The sequence below is a fragment of the Lethenteron reissneri genome, chromosome 59 (genome assembly GCF_015708825.2).
Source record: "Lethenteron reissneri isolate LAM-NWPU_2019-01 chromosome 59, ASM1570882v1, whole genome shotgun sequence".
Lineage (NCBI taxonomy): Eukaryota > Metazoa > Chordata > Hyperoartia > Petromyzontiformes > Petromyzontidae > Lethenteron > Lethenteron reissneri.
This window is the reverse complement of record NC_083837.1, coordinates 5,742,190-5,768,322: the sequence shown is the minus strand read 5'-3', so window position 1 is coordinate 5,768,322 and position 26,133 is coordinate 5,742,190. Positions and strand designations below refer to the sequence as shown.

The 26,133-nt window shown below is 45.1% G+C and overlaps 1 protein-coding gene across 1 annotated transcript in view; it reads left to right on the top strand.

Moving 5' to 3' along the window:
• The window catches only part of LOC133357784 (tumor necrosis factor receptor superfamily member 14-like), a 34,926-nt gene extending 16,201 nt beyond the window's left edge, over window positions 1-18,725 (top strand). Inside the window, exons 3-6 of the mRNA XM_061575902.1 lie at window positions 1,460-1,553; window positions 9,868-9,990; window positions 10,850-11,002; window positions 11,669-18,725. Coding sequence (XP_061431886.1) covers window positions 1,460-1,553; window positions 9,868-9,990; window positions 10,850-11,002; window positions 11,669-11,799 — 501 coding nt within the window. The 3' untranslated portion in view covers window positions 11,800-18,725. The remainder of the gene's footprint in view (window positions 1-1,459; window positions 1,554-9,867; window positions 9,991-10,849; window positions 11,003-11,668) is intronic.
• Window positions 18,726-26,133: the final 7,408 nt, after the last annotated feature.

Sequence of the window (26,133 nt, the reverse complement as noted above, 5' to 3'; positions counted from 1 at the left end):
CTATAATTCCCACTCTTGCAATGTTGCACGGCACCAGCATGCAACACTATAGTGTGATACCGTTCTGATAAAGTCAAGCATGTCGTGTGTGTGTATGTGCATCACAAGCAGAGTGTGATTAGCGTCACGTAAGGCGGCCAGAAGGGAGCAGACTCCCTGGGAAACGTTATGAAAATAGCGCGGTAATCTCCATGGGGTTTCTCTTCAGCAATGGTGGGAGATTGTGCAACACGAGGTAAATCTGAACAGTACGGACAGTATTCCTGCATTGTGAAGATTGTGTTGTTCCAATGCAGGAAAACTGGCTCTCTGATGTGTTGTCCGGCATCTAAATTATTACCTCTGGCCCCATACGGGGATTGAACCCATAACCTTGACGGTAGTATTTTCACCTCTGAGATCCAATAAAACCAGGACTTCTCATGGGAAGAAGAATATGTTTACAATAGCAGAAGAGGCCAGAACTACATTGGCTTGAGTGGTGTATTTTCACTGCTGACAGTAACGGGGACTTTTAATGTCCTGGGGAGACTTAGAGATTTCCCAGGACAGCAGCTACCTGGAAAAGAGGGCTATCCGGGGAAAACCAGGCAAGGTGGCAACCCTATAAGGCGGCACAAAAAACACCATTGAGCTATACAGCACACTCGTGAAAAGCTATGCAAGAAGGACCCTGTGTTTCTAAACAAGTATCTTCTGCTGCTGTAGTTGATCACATTAAACAGCCTTGATAGGAGTGCATTGATCGGGCTGTTTATTTCACAATAGTGGCATTGCCATGCTATTGATAAACCGTCACCGACGGAGAAACGATGTGCTTATTGTTGTGTCCTCGTAGCATAATCCTGGAACAGTCTGGCATTTCATCTCCAGTTAATGTCTGCTCTTCCTAAGCTGATTTTTTTTTAAGATAAACTGAATTCTTTGTAAAGATTGAACGCAATATGTGTCTGAGATCGTATTGTTGCTGTTATCCCTGCTGCTGTGCTAACTACATCTCTGAAATTCTCTCCATACCTCGCAGAGCTCTTGACTGGAAGTCAAAACATTACATCATGCTGTAACATGCTGTTAATCCTCCTGATGACCTAATCGTAATTTAATAATTTAAGGCTTTTATCAACTACTGGATGATGGTTGCTCTATTTCAGTGTTGATTTTACCATATTTTACCATGCTAGTGGGGGCAGGTTTGTGAAGGGGGGGACAGGGAGCACCTGTGACCGGATCGGATATCACTCAACGCTGATGTTAGCTATGGTCAGGAATCAAACTGATCGCTGGGCTCATAACATACCGCGTGAACCACCATGTACAGTGTGTGGCAGCTTGAGCAGCATGTGGTAATTACAGAAAGCTGCGCTGTGGCAGGGGAAGGGGTAGTGAGCACTGGGGCTTGTATAAACACTGCCCTAGGTGGTGATGGGATCGCTGTGATTTGTCTGGCTTGGGCGGACAGGTGTGCGCGATGCCAGAGAGCCGCGTGGAGGAGCCCATGGACTGCTGTGAAGCGTGGGATCATGGGAGCCGAGGGTGCCTCCTCTGTGCTGCAGGTTTGTCCGAAACTGTGAAAAGCTGCATGAGTTACTGGATTGGGATTACACGTGGCTTTCCTCGCCCCCTACTGGCAGGCTAATGCCCATTTGCTGGCCTGGTGCGGAGTCACTGTGTGCCACACAGGGATAACTGTGTGGCACACAGATGAGATGCGCTCTTAGTCGTCCCACCGTAAAGGGCGTGATATCAAACGCATATCGTAACGTTAAATCATCCTTGCATATTTGCGCATGGTGTAGCTCATTTTCTATAAATGTTAACATATCCAACCTTACTTTTTGGTTCTTTCGGTAAAGTCACGTAGGAAGAAAATAAATTCAATAATAGACTACGACGCTTCGATTGCAACACAAGCAATCATCAGGTACGAATAAATGAGAAAAACAAACCTAGTAAACTCAGAAATATAATGCAATACAACACAGAGAGTCGGCTAACATAAAGTTAACACCCCACCTGGTTGATTGCGTTCTTCCAAAGAGTGCTAAATTTGAGAGAGAGACAAAACACAGACACAGACACATAAGACAGACACATAAGCAGAGAGAGACACACACATAGGCACACAGAGAAACGACGCCTCTGTGTCGAGGCCTTAAATAGAGAGAGAGGGGGGGCAGAGAGAGAGAGGGGGGCAGAGAAAGAGGGGGGCAGAGAGAGAGGGGGGCAGAGAGAGAGGGGGGCAGAGAGAGAGGGGGGCAGAGAGAGAGGGGGGCAGAGAGAGAGGGGGGAGTAGAGAAATTAGCATGTCAGTGAGAGATTTGGAGCTTTCGTGGCTGCAGGAATTACTAGAGAGACAATACAGAGACACAGAGAGAAAACAAACTCAATAAAACAAAGTTAGTAAAATTTGGAAATGCAATGCAACACAGAGTCGGTCAACACACAATTAACGCATAGCCTGGTTAATTACGTTCTTCCAAAGATTGCTAAATTAGAAGTTAAGTGTTAAATTTGAGAGAGAGACAAAACACAGACACGGAGACACAAAGACAGACAATCAGAGAGAGACAACACAGAGACACAGAGAGCAAGAGATCAAACTTAAATCCTCCCCGTAGAGGTGGTTTAAAATTGATTTGGAGCTTCCGTGACTGCAGGAATTACTTTTTGGTTTTAACATTTCGTTGTACAGGCAGTCCTCGACTTGCGAACACACATACGAACTAGCTTCCATGAAATTAAAAAAATATAGAAAAGACATTGACTTAAAACGCGAACTCGCAATTGCAAACTGAACCGCGGAACTATATTGGTCAGAGAGCAATCGTCCGCGAGGTGTAATGAGTCGGCCTCGTGCTAGGAGCGTTTGCGTGTGTGTGCGTGCGGACATGTGTGTATGTGTGTGAAAGTGTGATTGTGTGGGGAGCGGTAGTGTAGCGGTTAGCGCACAGCGCTACGAAAGTGGCGACCCGAGTGTGATTCTTGCTCACGGCCAACACCAGTACCTGGTGTGTAAACATCATCACTGTGGAGACAAAAGTGTTGGCCACCCACCCTCTCGTGTGCCGCACTGGCCTTCATAAGTGCTACTCGCTAACAGCACTTGCTCCTACAGTCTGTTAAGACTATACAGGGGTCTTTGTCTTTATGTGCACGTATGTGTGGGGGGAGAGGTACCTGGTGCAGGGTGTAAATCGCCACTGGGGAGACAAAGGTAGCTGGGCATGGCGGGAGCCACTCACCCCCTCGTGTGCTGTGCCAGCCGCTGCTTGCTAACAGCACTTACCCCAATAACCTGTTAAGGCTACACCGGGGATCGTTGTGTGTGTGTCTTTGTGTATCTGTGTGCGCCCGTGCCCCGTGGGTGGGTGTGTGTGCGCGTGCAATTGCGGTGACTCATTGCCCCCCTTCTGGCTACAAGCTAGCATCAGTACTCAATGTATGTGAAAATAAAACTGTTATTTTGCCTATTTATGTTATTGTATTTAATGTTTTATTTATTGTTCAGTATTTTTAGTGTTACATGCAGATGTACACTATTTCTTCTCAATTACGAGTTTAACAATGCCTCTCTTTTTGTTGAACTGCAACACATTCCATAACACTGACCGTATGGGCATTTAAATACAGTTCATTATTGTGTTCCGACTTACAAACCATTCGACTTGCAAACGGGTCTCAGGAACGAATTAGGTTCGTAACTCGAGGACTGCCCGTATACCTTAACAACTATCACTAGAAACCGGTGTTTTTTTACCCAGTGTTATTCCGACTGTGTCATTCGCATCATGTCTTGGAGCAAAGAATACTTTTGGAGCTCATCGCCTTTACCAAGCCACAATGACTCAACGTGGTAAAGTATGGTCAAATAAATCCCATGACCCACCGGACGTGGAGAAGCACATTTCAAGCAGTCGATTGACCAGTGGACTGCACAGGCATGTTCAGGCTGCAACAGCAACACTGTGTAGACTACTAGGAACTTGGTCGTAGGTGAAAGCCGCAGTGCTGAATGAGAAACGTTATGTTTTGTTACAAGCGAGGCATGTACAGATAATAACTTGGTACGTATGGCGTTTCCCCCATTCCTATTGCACAGTGCTGTTACGATGGTGCTTTGATCCACGTGGATGGAATCTGTCAGTAGGGGGAGGATGTTGCCCTGCAGTTTTAACCCAGTTTATTAACTTGCAGGTATCTTCTTTGTTCTTTCGGTAAAGTCACGTAGAAGGGAAATAATAAAATAATACAAATAAAACATAATAAAATAATTCTCACGACGTTTCGGCCACAACGCAAGCAGCCGGCTGCTTGCGTTGTGGCCGAAACGTCGTGAGAATTATTTGTATTATTTCATTATTTCCCTTCTACGTGACTTTACCGAAAGAACCAAGAAGATGAATCCCTGCAATCACGAAAGCTTTAAATCGAAATTTAACTTGCAGGTAATTCTTTCAATTTTGGCAAATTTGGAACGTGACGTCTGCACGCACGGCCCACTCTTTATCGAACAGCGTTGTGGGATGTTTAATGTCTGCTTTGCAGTATGTGGCATATATTTACGACGGTGCTACTCAATATGCATTTGGGAAAGTGAAGTTTTAGGTTTTTGAGATCTCTCCCTCTGATTTTGTTACTTTTGGTGTAGAAGTCAACAGTTGAGAATCCCACTCCACTGTTCATATTTACAGGTTGCTCAGGATCCCCTCTCTTCTTCTTCTCTGCATCTGTGCCTCTACACCATTACTCTGTTTATTGACTGATGAATTGTTCGGCTCTGTATCGTGTCTGGTAAATATTGACGGATTGTCTCTAAACTCGTAGTGGCTTCAGGCTAACAGCAAACGATAAAACCAGGAGGTGTGACCTTGGAAATAACGAATGTGACTTTTGGATGGCACCCCTAATATTCATGGTTATTATACCAGTAGTATTAATTAGGTTGGCCGCTAGGCTCGAACCACGAACCTCTGCAACAAGCGACTAACGTGCTATTGCTCGTCCGTGTTTCGGCCCAATGTCAAACCTCCCAGCTATTCTCGTCGCTTCAGTCATAAATTCATCGTCTTGTTCTTACCGTCTCCTTTAAATTGTTTCGTGGTTCTTTCCATCTTGTTTTGTGTGGTTTGGTGATGTTATATGTTACATGAGCATGGCTTTTGCACAGAATGGGCAGACAAACCGCACACGCTTGATTTGAAGCATGTATTTTGAGTATTAAAAATCGACTTTAATCAATAAATTGTTAATTCGTTACATGCCCGACTAGTCCGCTGACCTTGCAATCGTAAGAGCAACGTTTCAAATGCCGGGAGTCTGACACCCAAGCCTGCCATGGGATACTGGCGCCTGCCATGGGAATGCAGAATTTCTACCTCTGGCTCTAGACTGCCAGCACAGCTGAATGCCAATGAGAAATTATTAACTCCTGACGAAATTCCCACAAGGCGACAATTGGCATGCAGATGGGGCAGTGATGAATTTTCTTATTTTAAACCAGCGCAGTTCTGTGTAAATGCTTTGGCATTCGTTGCCAGCTAGTAACAGGATAAATTTAGACTTGGAGCCCACCGGTCATGAGGCTGAAGGTGACTTGTCATGTATTTATGGATGGAGAGAAAGTGAGCTCCAGTCGTTGAGGAGCCAGTCACTGTTTAAAAAGCCTTCTCCTGTTTCTTGAGTCTGTAAAAACTTGCAACTTTTGCAGGGCATTTGATGTTTGTGCTTGAAATTATTGTAGCCGCCCGAGGTCTCAAGTAATTGCACGAGTACCAGCGGATGGCGAGGTGCGTGTGGCAGTGGCATTTCCGTGACTGTGTTCCCTGGACACACTGATAGCCAATGCAATCTTTTGTAAATGTGCCTCAAAAAATACAAAGTCGCCTCCTAAGTGGGACACTTCTACCGCGCGGCAGTAGTTTTGTACACTACACTTGCAATCCAGAGGTCGCCGGTTCAACCCACCGGGCACGGCAGGTTGAACATTGTTCAAGTTTCTTAACTCTTTCCCGCCTCTGTCCACTCAGCAGTATAAGTGGGTTAAGCCACAGTTGGTCGATCGACAGCTCACATGTGGGTGGGCTAAAGTGTGGGTACTCCCACATATTCCAAGATGTCCGGCCAATGTGAAAGTCAAAGTAAACAACCCTAAAGAGGGGCTCTCTAGACCTCCATCTAGTGGTAAGGCCCTTCTGCCAACCTTTGGCATAAGAAAGCAAATTGCATGGCTGCACCTTTACCTTTAACCTACCAGACAGGACACTTGTGGTTTTGACTCCAGCGTGCGTTCACAATGGTTATTGTTTTCGAGTGTGAGGTGGCTTTCTGTCGATTATATCCCAACAGTTCTGCCTTAGGCATTCACCATAGAACGATTCCTCCTCCTTGCCATCCAGTAAACAGTAATGAGTTGGAGTCGCAGGGGTCATGTGAACTCAATATTGATCATGAATTCACAGCCCTTTGTTCCATTTTCGATGTAGGCTTTCCATGGCGTATCGCTCGTCGGTCTTATTTAACCATACTTCACCATTTTGTTCAGTCTGGCTTGGTTCGATTTGCGGTGCTTAGGACATATTCTGAAAGCACTGGCCGCTGATGTTTGCCGTAGCTGTGAGTCGAACTCAGGTGACCAGGTTCATAGCACAGTGCGCTAACTGCTGTGCCACCACTTCACCCACATGATACAACGTACATTAATTTAAAAAATTCATTCTCACGTGTACAATTCGGCATATTGAACTTCTTTTCGCACCATACGTAGCCAACCGTTCTAATTGGAGGTGTGAGGGATATGTATAGTAAGCATATTAATCGATGTAATATGACAAGTTACTATACGCATGCTACGGGATTAGTAAATGTCCCTATGAAATTCTCATGACTAGCAGAGCATGATGTCATGGCATGCACAGAACTGGAAGATTACTTATCGGAAATACTTTGGACTCACTTCAGTAGACATCTCACACCCAATGCCAGATGTGCTCCCTAAATCATGTTGGTATCTAGCATTGCATATATTTTAGACCCCAAAATGTGTATTAATAATGGGTGCCATATATTCATCCCAGAAAGCTTCACTGAGTCTCAGGACCTTTTTAGGATCCTGCATTGGGATTTTTGCCCAAATGTTATTCACGAGGAGATGAATATAGCAATGAGAAGGCGGCACAATAAAGTTTGGACTGAAATCATCTGCCTCATCTGTATGGGAGTGTTTCCCCCTCACACGCGTGGATTTTTTTCTGGGTTTCCGGTTTTTTCCCTCCACATTTAGAAACATGCGTTTAGAGTGTTTGGCTGCTATAAATTTCCACATCAAAAGCCACTTGGTTGAGCTATCAATTGTGGCCAGGTTGCGTCTGAAAAAGAGATATAGCTCAGTGGGCCTTACCTGGTAATTTAAAAATAATTTATACTTCCTATTGTCTGCGGTTCCTCAGCGATTGTGAGATGCAATTCATATGAATGATGACGCGATATCTTATCTTATTGATATTTATATGGCGCCTTTGCCAAGGCCTTTACCAAGGTGCTTTACAGCAATTGTAAAATTGTACATAGCATGATAATGATTTGAAATGAAGAAATTGTTTATTTTAAGTGGTAGTGGCATTTTAATGCCAGTAGCACAAGAGGGACTGATAAAGGGAGGTTGGGATAGGCCTGGTCATAGCTGGAGGGCAACAGAAAGCTGGGGGGCTGAAAAAGAATGAGGCATCATTGCATTGGGAAAACAAAGGGGGTCGGCGAGGGGCAGGAGCGAGGAAGGGGGCCACTGCGAGCGAGCCCCTTGCACCACCGACGACATCCACAGTCGCCCGTACATTGCAGCAGTGGAGTCCCGGCCGGGCCCGCAACGAGGAAGAAGACAGCGCCGACAGGGCTCGCTTGCCACGGCTCACTTATTATAATGTGGGAGGACACCAGAGTACTTGGAGAAAACCCACCACGTACAATGGATGACATTTGTCGGAGATGGAGCTACGAAGTTAGCTCATTTGCAGGGATGAGTGAATGATTGAGAGATGCCAGCAGCTTTGAGAGTCCTTCACCTGCCAGTGAATTGGTCAGCGCTGGTGGTGGTGATATTATGGTAGCTATTATATCTTGAACTTGATAATGAAAAGTAACACACCCATGTGCCTTAAGAATAACGTCGTTTGTTACTAGTGCATACCGCTTGCTATGAAATTGTTACAAAACATGGTTATCAATGCAACAGTTTGGAACAAAAAATTTTAAGTGTGTGAAAAAGCATGGGCAGATTGAGAGACGGAACGCATAGATTAGATAACACGCTGGTTAATCACGTAATTTAAACTGGTAAGAAAGTGGGCTTCGGCAAGATATTCCGCTAGAAGTGACGATGGCCGATGGTCATTAATAGAGATGGAGTGGTAGCCAATAATACGGGACGTGTCTGAGAGGGCGTCCATACAGGAGACGGAGCGATGAAATTTGCCTCGTGTGCAGCAGGTGCTGGCTTAGGGAATCCTTCATTTAGCAGTGGATTAACCGTAGCTCCTGATGATGTTGCTGTGACATGGGTGGGAATGTGGCGATGGAATAAAAACAACGGAATTGCTTTTTCCTTCCTGAGATGATCTACAGCACAATGTATCGTGGATTGAACCCGCGTGCTGTGCATGTGGAAAATGAGGTGTGCATCACATTGAGATTTTAGCTCAAACAGAGAGCCGAACAAATGCGTGGCTTTGTTGTGAAACGAGGTTAATAGTAAAATGCACTCTCCTCTTGTCACATGTTTGGTTGACTTGGCAGCTTTGACTATGGCCATAACTCTGGAAGGTGACCCCCAGTTCTGGCCAGCCATGTACGAGTCTCTGTTAAACACGTCTGGCATGCGGCGCATCCAGACAGATACATTATACTGCCTATGGAGTAGTCAGTAGGGTTATAATTTTTCATCGCATGGGTTTGGGAATCCATTATATCCTCACACATAACATTGCCCCACACCATATTGTAGAGGAATAGAAACAAAATGGTTCTCCCACTGCATAGAGTTTTGTGGTTGTGCTGTACGGTTCTCTGGTGCGTTTTCGGGTCATGAACGTGTTGGGGAAACGTCGGACATTGTACGGAAAAACACGCACGACATTGTGTCAGCTTGTACAGTATGTTTTCCTATGACGCGGTAGTTGCATTCCTGAAAAAGACTGCGTTATGGAAAAATCGCGTTATAATCTATAATATAGGGTAAAGCACAGTCCGCGATAAGACATGAGATGCGTATGTAGGCTGAACACAGACTGAGGCGTGTGGGTAGCATCCAGCAGCATCCTGCCATGTGATGCTACACCGAGGCAGCCGTACAACCCCTTTTTCCTACTCGTGGGATGCAGTTCGGTTCACTCGATCGCGTTATATCCAATTTGCATCCGCGTTATAAAAAATGTGGTCCCTAATACATTCATCACGTTATATCCAATTTGGGTTATGAAAACAACACTGCGTTCTCGGAAAACAGATGGTACGGGATGATCTCAATGAAACACATGCAAACGTGTTTATTCTGTCCCATGTCTCCTTTGGTAAAGAGACCTAATGTTACATTTCAATAATTAATATGCACAATGTTGGCAGCCCACTGCCGAAGGCCTCCTGATGCCGTGCTGGACATGAAGGTTGTTTGACCATATTTCACCACTATGGTCAGTGCGGGTTGGTGAAGCTGGAGGGAGTACAAAACAAGCGGAATTTGCTGCACTACCCTCGTTTTATAAATGGTGGTCACACATCTAAGCTTTCCAGTGCTCCATCTAGTCAAAGCCCATCCAGCAATGGTGGCATAAGGAATTACAGAGTTACACCTTTGTCTTGTACCTTATTGCGCTGCAGGCTGCTACAGCCAGGGCACCCACGCTGGCGACGCGGTGAGCTGTGCGCCCTGTGAACCGGGCTCCTTCACAAGCTTCCCCAACCTGCTCCTGCACTGCCTGCCCTGCGCACACTGCCATGCTGGTGAGTGGGAATAGGTGAGAAATATTGTGGTACTGCGTAGGTTTTCGTGATTGTGCTGTACGGCTCTTGGATATATTTTGGGGTTGTGCTGTGCATCATTTGACATGATGTCCAATGTTTTGCTCCACTTGCTGGGAGCTTTTTCAGGAGCTCAATGCAATTCATTTCAACAAAGCCTCACTGCATTTTACAACTGTATTTAATGAAGGTCCTGGGTGCGTACACTACAAAACATCAAGACATGGACTGTATAACTTTGCATTACCCTAAATATTAATTATAGGTGGTGAGTGGGTGAATGGCTGAGTCGGGGAGTAATTTGGTGGGTGAATGTATCTGCAATTCATCAACTCTCAGACAAAGCAATTGAATGGTTAAATCACTTAGAACTGAATTTCAAACCATTAATCTTCATTGGCCATACAAAATCATCATCATCATCATGGGGGTCCTGCATTGACAATGCGCCCGCTATTGCAAGATCTCCGGGCCTATGCTATGGGCAGCAGAAGGCTGCATAATATTTTATTGCTGTACTGGACTATGGTCCAAAGTCTCTGGTCCCTGCCTTCATCAAAGTATACAGACCAGCATGGAGAAGTGTGGTTTATTAACTCCCACGACTCACGCAGCACACGCAGCATGGAGAGGCTTTCGTCCAGCAGCGGGTTCTGGGTGAGGGCCTCTCCGCACAGTGCGGGTCGCGGTGGTCATTATTCAACACAGCTCTTTAAGTCCGACGGGTTCCCGTGCATTCTAGGTAATTTGGTCACGGCCGTGCGGGTTCACATGCTTGATTGAACGTGCCCACTGAACGCCCATCTGCATGCGTGCTTGTGTGCATGCGCGTGTGTCGCAGAGCGCGGCCTGGTGCTCGCACAGAACTGCACGCGCCGCGTGGACACGGTATGCACGTGCGAACCCCGCTCCTATTGCGCCGTCTTCACCGGTCACCACTGTGAGCTGTGCCTCAAGAACTGGACCTGCACGCGCGGCCAGGAGATCAAGCAAGGTGAGCCTCGTGTCCACCAAGCGGAGTGCCGGTGGCACGTCTATCGTGTCTCGTTCTTCCTGTCTCATTTGAACCATCTCCCATTTTTGTTGTGGGTTGTGAAGTTGTGAAGTTTTTAAGTTGTGACTGTAATGATGTCTTGTATTTTATTTTCGGTTGTTAGTGAAGGACACGTTACATAAATATTAAGATCCGGTGCGACAATAATGAACTAAAAAATTAAGATATTTTCCCAGGTAAGGCACATTGAACTACATAGCTCTTTCTCAGAAGCGACCTGGCCACAAATGATACTCAACGAAGTGGCTTATTATGTGGAAATGTATAGCAGCTGGTAAAATACTCTAAACCCATGTTTCTAAATGTGGAGGGAAAACCCCAAAGAAGAATTCACGTGATCACGGGAAGAATATGCAAACTCCAAATATCCAAGTATGCAGGTGTCAGGATTGGAATCGAACCCACGACCTGTATACCAGGCGAGGTAGTTAAGATCTTGCCACCGCAGCGCCAGTGGCGCCAATTATGTGAGAATGAATTGTGAATAGTAGATGTTGACGATCATTAAGATGATGCGAGAATGGATGGTGATTAACGGACACTGACGATGATGAGAGCATGGGTGGTGATGACGACGTCCCCTCCCTCTTGTTTATTGTTCTGCAGGCAGCCCCCAGACGGAGGCAGTGACCCGGATTCTAATCGGGATCTCCGTGTTCGCTCTCTGTGTCCTCTGCATCACCGGATTCTTTACGTGCAAGTCGTGCTTACGGGGACTACGCCGTGGAGGCCATTAACAAGTGGACGTCCGTTGGACAAATCCGCTTGTGTTCGCCATAACTGTGTTTCAAGACTCCGAATGAATTGGCGAGAGACTGGCAAGGAAACGTCAATGCTAAGAACCTCTTAATCTGTCACAATTTTGGCGAGACTTGGTTGAACGCTCCATACGATTCGGTGGAATTTCCCAAACTCAGCGGAGTAATGCCAAGGCAGGTCATAGTAATTAACAAGTTGTAAAACCTAAAACAACATCGCAGGGAATCCATTTCAGGACTGTATCATGTTGACCATTGTGATTAGTTGACTCAGATTTGAAGTTTTTAGTGTTTTTGTTGAAGTCACAGTTAACGCCTCTGCAATACTGTGTGGTGTGACTTACCAATGCTTAACTGCCCACCTCACTTTTAATCTTAGCTTCAAGGTCCCGATGAGCAGATGACCAAGATAAAATAATTGTCGCCTTCATTTCTCGGCAGTCTTTATCTTCATGAGCATCATTAATCAGTCTGTGAGATTGGCATGGGTCTGCGGTGCCGGGAATAGAAAACAGCTGCTCTGTGCTTGTGACGGTTGGGAGGAGAACGTTTTATTGGACCCCAGACAGCGAGAACGTTCACTTTGGGAAATGCGTGCACTGTGGCATCGTTAGCACCGGAACTTTACCAGTGCAGCCTGAGTTTGCTCCAGGTTGACGGGTGAAATCTCTCAAGATGAAGTTAAACGGACAGTTGGAGACCCATCATCTCGGGCGCAAGATCACCAGTACCAAGTGGACGTGAACAGCTAATGCTTTGAAATATTTTGCAACGTAAGATTATATTTATATATAAATCATGTGGTGTATTGCGCTGCACCACGTCTGTCACTACACCAGCTTAGAGCGCGGCTTATTGGACGCGAGAGGAGGGAGGCGGAACTGACACAAGGACAACAACTGCATATCGCCGCTGGGGATTCTGAGCAAGTTGTGAAGAGTCCACATGCCTTGCTGAGAGAGCAGAGAGAAATAAATTATAAGCGACGAGAGGCAGGCGAATCACCGGGAGGAATCCTGGTGAGTTGATTGTAGCCAATCGGGTAGCCCCTGCTGGTCCGATGCTGCGTTGGACTCTCCCTGTGAGTGCAGCCATAATAGGGAATGCCAAGTGGGTTCGGAACTTGGACTCTATCCGTTTTCTCTCCTGCTCATTTCAACATTTTTTTTACCATCCCTGAGACTGGCTGTGCAATGGGATATAAGGAGGCATCTATTGTCGATGACAATAAATTATTTTACTCTTTTAATTGTGAGAATCGCATTTTTTACTCATTGAGCAAATTATATTCCCAGTATAATATACGAACACTGCATTTAGTTTCACAGTCAGTGTAATCTTATCGGTTATTGAATAACATCGAGACACAGAATGGTGACAACAGAATCTCGGTCGTGTTCGGGGGTGCGGATTATTAAATTGCCCAGACCTTGGAAGTCCACACAAATACAAGCCTAAGTTACTCCCTTGCGTGACGCTTGTAGTGCTGGTGGACTGGTGCTTTGCAGTACACTGGAGCCATATTTGGGGAGGTTCTCTGGTGTCGTGTGTGGAACCAATTAGTAATGGATGAAATGGTGCATCATTATAGCCCTAGACGTGCCCTACCCAGGTGCACGTTGGAGTGCAAAATTCAACAATGTAAGTTATAAAGAGTGACGAGGGTGTGAGAGCGAGTGGCCGCGAATGGCCTGCGTGTCCTGAAAACTGCTGCACTACTGCCACTTCGAATCGAGATGTTTTTAGAGTATTTGGCTGCTACGATAAATTTACGCGGGATAAGCCACTGCGTTGAGCTATAATTTGTGGCCAAGTCATTTCTGAAAAATAGCTATATAGCCCAGTGGGCGTGACCTGGTAAAATAACAAAATAAATTAGTTTTTTTTGTTGCACTAACGATTGAACAGTGCCTACGAAAAACGGGAATACCCAGATAACACAGCGCTGGAGCGAAACGTCTCATTTCGGTGATAAATTAAGTTATTGGTGAGGATGGGGTTTATTGGTCATAACTTGATAAACAAAATGCATCATTGCGTATAAATAGTAATAGCTGGGTAAACGTGACAGTCTTGTCTTGAGGTGGAGGGTTAATGACAAGACAATTTTGCTTGGAACTGCGGTCTGCGTCAACCCGAAAAGCTACGTTTGGAGTGAAGGTTTAATGAAATTGTAGGGTTGCCGTGATGTGGCGATGGTACGTACGATATAAAACTATGATGGTTGTGTCATCCATTTTGAAAAATATCGTATCGCGACGATCGTTCATTAAATAGTTATAATATTTAATTTCCCAACAAAATGTAAAATAGAAATAATGAATACAATTATAAATAGCGGTTTCCCAATAAATCAGAATTATAATGGTGGTTGTATGACAATTTATTTTTGACGGTATGTGCATAATAAGCAATATAGATTTTCCAGTCTCAATTATCAGAAGACTTACGGCAGGCTTATGTTAAGTGTGCTGCAGTTGAATAACTTAAGAAATTTGTGTTCATATTTAATGTATATCAAAGCAAAAACATGACGCGGTACTAATCTTAAATACAATCGCAAAGTTATGGTGAACTGACATCGCAAAAATCGCCGCATTGCAAAGGTGTTTTTATTATGGCATTGTAGCCAATTATATCACGGCGACCCTATCAATTTACTTTTTTAAAGTTATAATGAAAAAGTGCAGGTTTACCGTCATCCCCCGTCACACGCGTGGGTTTTCTCTGGGCTCCAACCAGAAATACAGTTGTCAGAATTGGCCAATAATCCCGAAATAGGACTCATGATCATGAGTATTGAGATCCACCAACGTGTTTGAGGGTAAACATTAATGACGATGCCTGCTGTATATATTTGGAGTTTGCATGTTCTCCCCTTGATAGTGTGGGGTTTTCTCCAGGTCCTCCGGATTTTCCCTCCACATTTAGAATCAACATGCATTCAGCATATTTGGCTGCTATAAATTTCCACAAAAATCCACTTCTGTGTACTATCATTTTTGATCAAGTCGCTTCTAAAAAAGCTATATAGCTCAGTGGGCTTTACTTGGTAAATAAAAAAATATATATTACCATCATATAATGTTTTCTGATTACTGCACTGATTAGCGCACAATATCAAGTTGACAATGGATCCCTGCAATTATTCACTCGTGCCACAGCTGGTGGAATGGCTTCTACTAGAGTAAACTCAGGGGTATATGGCCTACTTATCTACGCTGTTCAGGCATCCTGGACTAGAGTACCCACACTTTTCCCCATCACTGGTGGTACAGGGAGGCCACATTTTTAAAGATACGTTTTATTCAAGATATAATTAATGAACAAGGTTTTAGTTCATATTTCAGAATTTACTGAGAGGTAAGCAATGTTTGAGGACATGTTTTATTTTCATGAAAATGTCGCTCAATGTGCAATAATGCACTTTGAAAACTTTCATTGAAATTTGGTACATGAAATCGCGTTGGAAGTTGAGCAATAAATATTAACTTTGACTAGAATATACAGCTTGTACAAAGAGTGACCGATTCTGCAGAATATGAATTTTGCCAGCAGCTGGAAAGACAGTTTTTTGTTGTTGCTCTGCTGTTTACTTTGCTCAAAAGCAAAGTTATTGACTTATGAAAGAGGTTGACTTGTGAAAGAAGTATGTACATTATGTATGTATGTTAAACCTCTTTCGCACCGTACGTAACCAACAGTGTTAATCGGATGTGAATGAACGCAATCTGGGTGGGATTTGATCAAACATCCAATTGAAACTTCCTTGGCCGATTTCCAAATCACCAGGAATGCGCTCCATCACATCGAATCGTAGAAGCTCAGTGAAGTTGAGCCTGGATCGTGCTTGGATGGGTGCCTAACATGCTGTAGGTTGCTGCTGCTGCTGCTGCAAGGGATACCATCAGCAGAGAGCAGTTAAGCAAAACTCATTATTGTACTGCATTTTGCTCCAATGTTCTATGCTCCCTGCCTTCAACTTACACTCATCAGCAGTGGTTTGAAAAAAGGCTAAATAATGATAGAATGCTGCTGTGTGGCTCTGTGGTGATCAGCAGAGGGCAGTGCAGCAAATGCATTGTTCCATACTTTATTGCTTGCTGCCTTGACCAACCTGCACATACAAACATGCTGAAGTATGGTCCAATAACGCTTATGAGCGACATGGCATGAGGAGGCCTTCAACAGTGGAGTGACAGATCGCTATACATTCATCATAGTGTCGTAATTTGATTCTTCGATGCAGACCTAGTCTGGGTTAAATACGATGGAAGTGACATTGCGTGCCATTCCCCTATGTCATTCTAATTGAGAGAGAGCATCATTTGCCCACACGTGTCTCTCCAGCCAGTAAAATGAGGTGAGGCAGCATTACAAAATGAATACCAATTTATCCTGCTGGGTAAGCAGATGCAGAGGAAGAGTTAAAAAAAAAACTTGCCACTTGTTCCACCATGCCGCGCCAGGAAATGGAATCAAACCGGTGACCTGAGGGTTGCGAGTGCAGCGTGCTGACTTAAACCTCTGTGGCAGCTGTATTCTTGGATAGAGAGATGAGCGTCGCATGTTTATTGCTCGAGGCATACGCGTGCGGACGACCTGTTTTTACCGTGTTTATAATCATTTGCCGGTAATGCTTCCAGTGGCTTCCTTATTATTCGGAAGCCACTTGAGCTATGCACTTTTAAATCTAAATTGCAAAGCGTGTTTCTTTATAACTGCTTTTTGTGTTTAGTTTGTTTTCTTCCCCCGCACCTCTTGATTAACACGGTTGGCTACGTACCGGTGCAAAATAAGTTGAGTGCATAAAATGCAGAAAATGTTTCGAACCACCGTACTCAAGATGAATAAGTGGTACAAGGCAGAAAAAATATATATACGGGACACACGAGACTTTAGACAACAACACGGCCGCACAAATAAGACGAGTAGAGAGTAATGTTGTTTAACGTGTGAGCAAATAAGGGCGTGTCTGTGTGCCCTCACTAATTACACAAGCTTTTGTCTTGTCTGTGTACACAGCATGTTTGACAATTTGACGGACGGATTAGCATTGTGCGAAGGGATCACCACAACTGAACTCAATAGGTGTATTGCAGGGCCCGGTTACTGAGCCAGAGTCATTGTGAGGTGCTGCTGAGCTGGGCCCTGCACCATCAAATGTCCCCCGGCCCACGCAAGCTCGCTCTCTATCGGCGGGTTGTCCCTCTTACGGTGCACCCCCCCCCCCCCATTACCAAGGCAACGAGCAGAGAGAAGACGTAAATCTAGTGGCTATAATTCCAGACTTTGGAGGTCAGGTGCCAAGTTGACAACAGCTGTGGGGTCGAAGAGCCGGGTGGTGGTGGCTGTGCTGCAATTGGCCTGTAACTGAACACTGGAGGCAGCAGCAAGGGTTGGTGGATGACCACACAAAATAAAAAAACTGTTGCGTGTGGAACGGTGAATGGAGGTTGTGGGTTCGATCCCGACATCACGTTTCTTTTCGGTTAAGAAAGTACTACTACCAATACTAAATATCTAAATAGCTGCGGAAGCGTTACACTAGCATATAGAGTAGCAAATCCACGTATAACAAGAATAGCCTTTCACAACAGATTTGTTTTCAAAAGAAACAATAGGCCTATCCTTTTGAAATATATTTTTTTAGATGTTCACAGCATGGCTCCGACAAATGCTTTCAAAAGAAACGCTGGTCTCGAACATTGAACTTTGACATGCCTATGCTTGTTTTGATTCATAAACAGAACTACAGTGAGGGAAAAAAGTATTTGATCCCCTGCTGATTTTGTACGTTTGCCCACTGACAAAGAAATGATCAGTCTATAATTTTAATGGTAGGTTTATTTGAACAGTGAGAGACAGAATAACAACAAAATCCAGAAAAACGCATGCCAAAAATGTTATAAATTGATTTGCATTTTAATGAGGGAATTAAGTATTTGACCCCTCTGCAAAACATGACTTAGTACTTGGTGGAAAAATCCTTTTTGGCAATTACAGGCCACTCCAGGACCTTAATGTGCTTCTTCTTGAGCCACTCCTTTGTTGCCTTGGCCGTGTGTTTTGGGTCATTGTCATGCTGGAATACCCATCCACGACCCATTTTCAATGCCCTGGCTGAGGGAAGGAGGTTCTCACCCAAGATTTGATGGTACATGGCCCCGTCCATCGTCCCTTTGATGTGGTGAAGTTGTCCTGTCCCCTTAGCAGAAAAACACACCCAAAGCATAATGTTTCCACCTCCATGTTTGACGGTGGGGATGGTGTTCTTGGGGTCATAGGCAGCATTCCTCCTTCTCCAAACACGGCGAGTTGAGTTGATGCCAAAGAGCTCCATTTTGGTCTCATCTGACCATAACACTTTCACCCAGTTGTCCTCTGAATCATTCAGATGTTCATTGGCAAACTTCAGACGGGCATGTATATGTGCTTTCTTGAGCAGGGGGACCTTCGCGGCGTAGTGTTACCAACTGTTTTCTTGGTGACTATGGTCCCAGCTGCCTTGACATCATTGACAAGATCCTCCCCTGTAGTTCTGGGCTGATTCCTCACCATTCTCATGATCATTGCAACTCCACGAGGTGAGATCTTGCATGGAGCCCCAGGCCGTGGGAGATTGACAGTTCTTTTGTGTTTCTTCCATTTGCGAATAATCGCACCAACTGTTGTCACCTTCTCACTAAGCTGCTTGGCGATGGTCTTGTAGCCCATTCCAGCCGTGTGTAGGTCTACAATCTTGTCCTGTACATCCTTGGAGAGCTCTTTGGTCTTGGCCATGGTGGAGAGTTTGGAATCTGATTGACTGATTGCTTCTGTGAACAGGTGTCTTTTATACAGGTAACAAGCTGAGATTAGGATCACTCCCTTTAAGAGTGTGCTCCTAATCTCAGCTCATTACCTGTATAAAAGACACCTGGGAGCCATACATCTTTCTGATTGAGAGGGGGTCAAATACTTATTTCCCTCATTAAAATGCAAATCAATTTATAACATTTTTACATGCGTTTTTATGGATTTTGTTGTTGTTATTCTGTCTCTCACTGTTCAAATAAACCTATCATTAAAATTATAGACTGATCATTTCTTTGTCAGTGGGCAAACATACAAAATCAGCAGGGGATCAAATACTTTTTTCCCTCACTGTATATATATGAAAAATATTTAATCATTGTTAACTCATCACATTGATGACTCCTCTCTCATTAAGTTACAACTCCATTCTTCTGTCTTTTGCAGTTGGCAAACTTGGAGATGCCCCTTCTCCAAATTGGCTGCCTCAGCTGTTTCCCTCCCCACATACAACAGTGCCAGGCTAGAGAGCCGATCCTCTCGCATTGTTGACCGCAATACGTATTCTTTTGTTATCAATTCGAGGTGACTTTAAGCTTCTGTCAGCCTTCGTGCTGCTAACAGGGATGGTCAGATATATCCGATACACGATGCTCAGGTTTGGCAAGGCACGGTCCATGCATTTGCAATGCGGAAGGGGGAGAGACTGAGTGGTGTGAAGTTCACTTTTCAATGAAGAGTTCCTTGTACATTCTTCGAAAACAGATACATTCATCCACCACTGACTCGGCCATCAAATCATCAGAATACTGTACTGTTGTGCAATCATCTTTGCATTCTCCGTAGAATCAGGATGGAAAAAAATGCTTTTAATTAAGCACACTGAATGTCCTCGCCATTTCTCTGAAGTCAGCAAATCGTTGGTGAAGTTGCACCACAAATATGTCGAGGATGTAGTAAAATCTTGACTTAAAGCTTTCGTGACTGCAGGAATTCATATTATTTGGGTCCTTCGGTAAAGCCATCTATCTACGTGGCTTTACCAAAAGACCCAAAGAAGATGTAGTAAAAGGTGCGTACTTTGAAGCGGTCTTCATTCGCCCAAACCCAGAAGAAAGGTCCTGCTTGTGTAGCTGGTTACACAATGACAACACAGAAACAAACAAGCGATGTGTAATTTGCGGAAGCGAAACGTTACTGCTATAATTAAATACAAACAAAAGGATGAACGTAAATGAAAGCATTTTCATATACATAAATGTAAACCGCGTTTTAAATAATTGCGTTGTTCTTTTACACTGTTGAAAAATATATCTCGTGGTTTTTTGTCAAGGGGGCCCCAACTCGTAGCTTTTTGCCACCAGGGGGGGGGGGGGGCAAGGCACCCCTGCCCCCACGCCAGTTACGCTCCTGTGCACACCGATAATTGTTAATTGCCGGAATTTATCCAAATTAAGTGCAAAACCAAACTGGCCATGTGCCAGCACTGCTGATATCCGTTTGGATGAAGGCAGCTACTGTCTTACCAATTGTGGCGAGTTTATGTCTCCGCCCGGTCACCATCAACTACACTGGAAATGTAAAACTTAACACCATAGTACAATATTTGAAATAAAGATTCATCTACATGGGTGAATTATGTTGAACTTCTTTCGCACTGTACATAGCCCGCCGTGCTAATCGAAGGTGCGGGAAAAGACAAAAAAAAGCTGTTCTCAAGAAATTAGCTTTCTATTTAGACGTAAGGGGCCGTCCATAAATGACGCGACGCACCTGGGGCATGGGGGGGGGTGAGAAATGTGACGTCACATCAAAATGCGCAACTTCTACTTAATTAAATATATTTTTTAATCAATGTTTTCTCCTACTACATCAGAGTGCAGCGCCACATTAAATACGCACTATAATGACAATAGTTTAAAGCGATTTGAAGCATGTTTTATTTTTTTGGGGGGGGCAGAGCTTTGTGACGTCATATGTGAGGGGGGGTCTGACTTTTTGTGACGCCGTGTGATGAAGGGGGGGGGGGTTAAAAATCGTCCAAAATCGCGTGACGTCAGTTATGGACGGCCCCTTATAGTGCATAGCTCCAGTGGCTTCCTAATATCGGAAGGAAGAGCTTCCCAGACGGCCGCAGCAGCGCATCTCAAAGCGTGCAATGCAGCGATTGCCTTTGTTCGATGGTTAGCCAAAAGCCGATGCGAGGATGACCGGAGTTTGAGTGATGGTTTATGCTTCTTGACAAGATCAGCGAGGTATTGTTGTTCATTTATGGCAAGTACTCTGTGTGTAATAAGCGCAACCTTATTCGTTCAAAAACCGGATGCCATTGCAGCTCAGCGAGCACCGAACATACACGGTCGCATCTTGCAATACCCGTCACGAAACGTGCCAAAGAATGTTCTACACACTGCAACTTGCTAGCCTTTTTGCCAGACGTCCCGTACAGTAGTGAATTGCAATAACACTGGTCAACAAACAAAAAAATTCTGGCCTGGACTTTTGCAGCTGTTTTAGACTAAGTTCAGGGTGCTAATTCCAAATCTGATCTCAGATTTGCTCTATCACATCTCATTTTTATGCTATCGGCATACCCCATTTTCATTGATTTTACCCGAAATTAACTCTGTCACTTATGATTGCAAGTTTTTGCGAGTCAGTGACTGCTTTAATGTTAAAATATGGTGCTGTATTTTTAGGATAGTGTGTTTATAATATAATTTTATGTAGATATCCACATTTATTTCATATTTTTCTTCTGCAGGGCGTGATCTAACAATGGCTACAACATCCGAAAGAAGGAAATGCAGTAATGACCCAGATATCTTCTGCTACATCTGTGGCAGCTTCGCTTTGCAGGATCAAAGGCGCAACATCAATACCTTTGTCAAGAAGGTTTATCTTGCCTACTTTAAAGTACGACTTGGAGAACAAGACATTTGGCTCCTCACAAAGTGTGTAAAACCTGTGTTTAAACTTTGCGATCATAGTCTAAAGGAAATAATGCTAAGCTGAAGGTTGGTGTGCCAATGGTTTGGAGATAACCTACAAACCATTTGGATAACTGCTACTTCTGCCTTGTCAATGTAAACGGTTTCAATAAGAAAAACAAACAACACTTACAATACCCAGATATCCCATCTGCCAGACGACCAGTTGAGCACTGTGAGGAAACACCTGTGCCTGTATTTACTGAGCTACCAGAGATTGATGTTGAATCCCTCAGTTTACCTGCTTCTACAGATGATGATGATGATGATGCTCAGATCGGATATACGCCATCTGATGCAGATTGTGATAAAATGTATCTGTTTAGTCAGCCTGAATTGAATGATCTTGTAAGAGATTTGTATTTGCCAAAGCAGTCTGCTGAATTGTTGGCTTCCAGGCTGCAAGAGAAAGGACTACTCAGACCTGGCTAGTGCCTCCTTTTATCGTAACAGAGAAGCAGCACTGCGAAAGTACTTCCATTCAGATGGTCAACTTGTTCATTGTAATGATGTTGAAGGGCTTCTTCTCAATATGGGACTGCCCGCATATGATCCAAGTGAATGGAGACTTTTATTGACAGTAGTAAAAGGAGTTTGAAATGTGTGTTACTTCACAACAGAAATATATATGGTTCAATCCCAATAGGACACTCTGTAAAAATGAATGAAGAGTATGCCAACATCAAAATTGTTCTGGATAGATTGGAATAACATGTTCATGGATGGCTAATTTGTGTTGATTTGAAAATGGTTAATTTTCTGCTGGGTCAGCAAGGAGGTCACACCAAATACCCTTGTTTCTTGTGCTACTGGGACAGTAGGGCTACATTAGAACACTGGTTGAAAAAGAACTGGCCACCAAGAATCAGTTTGACGCCTGGTGACAAGAACATCAAGAATGAGCCTCTGGTTGATAGGAATAGAATTGTATTCCCCCCACTGCACATAAAACTTGGGTTAATGAAGCAATTCGTCAAAGCTCTTGATCACACTGGAGACTGCTTCAGCTATATATGTTCAACCTTTTCAAGTCTCAGTGCCGAGAAGAAAAAGGCAGGAATATTTGATGGTCCTCAAATAAGAACACTCATCAGGGACCCACACTTTGTTACAACAATGACTGCGGCAGAGGCTAGAGCTTGGAATGCATTCTCTGATGTGGTGCGGAATTTCCTTGGGAACAGGAAAGCGGACAACTATCGAGAGATTGTGGAGGAGCTGCTCTTGAGTTTCCAAGCACTTGGATGTAGAATGAGCATCAAGGTTCACTACTTACATAGTAACTTGGCCCAGTTTCCAGAGAACATGGGTCACGTGAGCGAAGAGCAAGGTGAACGCTTTCATCAAGACATTAAAGTTATGGAAGAACGTTACCAAGGCCGATGGGACTCAAACATGATGGCAGATTACTGCTGGTCCTTGATGAGAGACATTCCACAAGCTGTACATCGGAGAATGTCAAAGAAGAGGTCGTTTATGCAGATGTAACATCACTATTGTGAATGACCTTTTTGTACATATTTTTCTTATCTTCACAATTCAATTCTTACATGGTAATATGCATTCACTCACATTGATATGCAGTCACTCTCACAACGTTGTGCTACGGCTCATTAAATGTTTGTTTCATTATTATTGTATATTGTATCTTATCTTATTCTTGTATGGATGTCTGTTTAGCTATTCGTATATGAGCATAAATTTGCTGTTTTGATTGAAAATGCAATATTTTATATCTCAAAAACCTGATGTGATAGACAAAAACTGATGCCAGATTTGGAATCAGCACTCCAAACTTACCTTAAAACCGTTGGAATACCTTATGCCAGAAAAAGTGTGTTGACCAGTGTAATCGAGCCTCGTCGACAATATGGTACACGCCGCTGTGTGGGCTATATCACGACTCAATAGTGGCCGAATGTGTCGTAGAGCCCTGATAGGAAAATTGCAGGACATGACTATATTTTGGACGTGGTTATCAAACAACATTTTGGTCGAGTATGGTGCCGAGGCTCATCATATCAGTAAAAAAAAACTGAACCCTGGAGTCTGCGACCGCCACACCTAATCCTCCAAAAAATGTATTCACGTGAGCCTGAGTTCCAACTTACAGAACCTCTGATTTTCCTGGATTAAGCAGCATTTCGTTTCGTGCAAACCACACGAGTACCGCTCGCGTACAATCTTCAAAGTTACCGAGGCTCTTATTATAGCCTAACTTTGACTTCACTGTTGTGTACAATTGTGTTTTATCAGCATATTGATGGAATAGCATTTGGCCAGAACACGTCTGTGCCCATTTCCCTGCTGTTTACAGGGTTGTAATGTTGTAAATAGCAGATGAATAAACTCCTTTAAGGCACACACTGGTTTATTGTCTTTCTTCCAACACAGTCCCTATGTAATAAAGGACTCTCTCTCAGATGTCGATCTCCGTTGTCCTTTATTGGGTTCGTAGAATCTCCGTACCACGGCGTCTCGCTCAGGCCCGCGTCCCGCTTGACGACCTCTCCACAGCCCTCGGCTGCTCCGTTGTGCAGTCTCCCCGCTGCTCCAATATGCAGTCTCCCTGCTGCTCCATCAGGCAATCCTGGCAGCCACACCGCTGCCCCGCTATCTAGCATCCCTGCTGCCCCTTTCACAGCTAGCCTCTCACTGCCCCGTTAGCTCTCTTGGTCTGACACCGATGGCTGTCGGTGTCGACGTCTCCCACCGCGTGGCGACCGCGCCACACTCTCCGTCTTGCCCAGCGTGGCCTCCTCCTATTTCACTCCGTCTTAACTCCCCCTTCTCCTTCCGGTTCTCTCCCTAAATCCTCTCCCTCACGTGACCCTAACTCCACCCACTCCCCACGTGACCCAGACTCCACCCCCCCTCAATCCTTGCTCGCATTACACCTACACATACGGAGGGATATATGGTTCCCTCACCCGTAGCCTAAGGAGGTACAGCCTCCCTATCTGGCGGGACCTATACACGGGTCTGGCTGCTAGCCTAGGGAGGTACAGCCTCCAAACTGGCGGGAGCTATTCCCAGTCTACCCGCTACTCTAGCGTCCTCCGGCTAAGACCTAGGGGAGACTAGCTTGACCCACCGCTGGCTCGGTGGGTCCCCTGACCACTGGTCGCTCAGAGCCTTAGCTCTTAGAAGAGCTGGAAGGCTTGGTCCAGGGTCCTAGCTTTTTCATCCCGGGCTTCGGTCTTCGTGTGAGGAGAACTCCCTTTGCGCTCCCCGCGCTTGCCCTTTTATTCCCGTTTGTAACTGTCTTTGACCAATCCCACACTCCCTCATGGAACCCTCTGATTGGTTCTTTACAATCCGTCGTTTCGATCCTCTTTTACCTTATGTGACCCCTGGCAGTTGGTCTGGCGGGAATCTGCGTTCACGATCTGCTCTCACCTCTCCCTGATCCCGGCCGTTGGTCCCAGAGCGGTAACACTGCATTGCCCCTCTGATACATAGTGGCCCCGCAGGTTACCGAATAGAGTGCCTAGCACCTCTACATAACCCCCCCCCCCCCCCTTCGGAAGCCTCAGCCGTCCCGGCTGCAACAATGGGAAACCCCAACAACACAAAACGAAGTGTGTGTGCCTTGCGAATAAGAACAACCAACACGTACGTGTCATTCAAGTGGGATTGTCTGACCATACTTTTCCACGTTGGTTACTGAAGTCAGTGAAAGTGGGGATCCCAGGGACAGTTCAGAGATCACTCACCGCTGTTGTTAGCCATGGCCAGTAATTTGTAGCGCAGTGCATGAACCAGTGCTACCCCCCCCGCCCCCCCCCCCCCCCCCCCACTTAAAATCCATATTCATCATTATGAAGCCATGTTCTATTCACTGCTGGACTCCTCCCTGAGCCATCGCCATCGCTCACGAATCTACGATGTCCAAATACACCCAGCGCCTGCAGCACACGAGCTGATGAAACAAATATGAGTGTCAATTAATGTTATTTTGCTTAACCAGCCCTCCTTTCCGCCACAATATTAAACGTTAAATTAGTAATAAAGGACTTCGCCGACACACTGCTTGGTCTCCGTCACTCTTTATTCCCGTTGACGCTCGCACTCCACTGGTCCCAACAGCGGAGCAGCTGCTCCTCGCGCGCGCCCCGCATGCGCTCTCCCGTCAGTCGCTCCGCTCCCCCGCTCCCGCATACCGCTGGCCGACGGTGTGCTCGAAGCTCCTCCAGCCACTTGGCTGATGGCGCGGATACCCTCCGGCCACCCAATGTGGTCCTGCTTCGTGACTTTACCAACTGACCCGGAACCCTTCGGGGATCCCACCTATATTCCCTTCACCACGTGATCCTGTCTCCTCCCTCACACCATGCCCTTCACCGAATCTTCCAGATCCGGCCTCCGCATAGCGCCTTGCTGGCTCCGCCTTTAGGTTCCGCCCCTGCTCACCTCGCATCTGATTGGACCCGAGGTGAGCGGCGGACCTTCACATACTGGGCCCCGCCCCCCAATATCCTGGGCCGTATGATTGGCCCAGAGCCGAGCAGCGAAACCCCGCTTATGC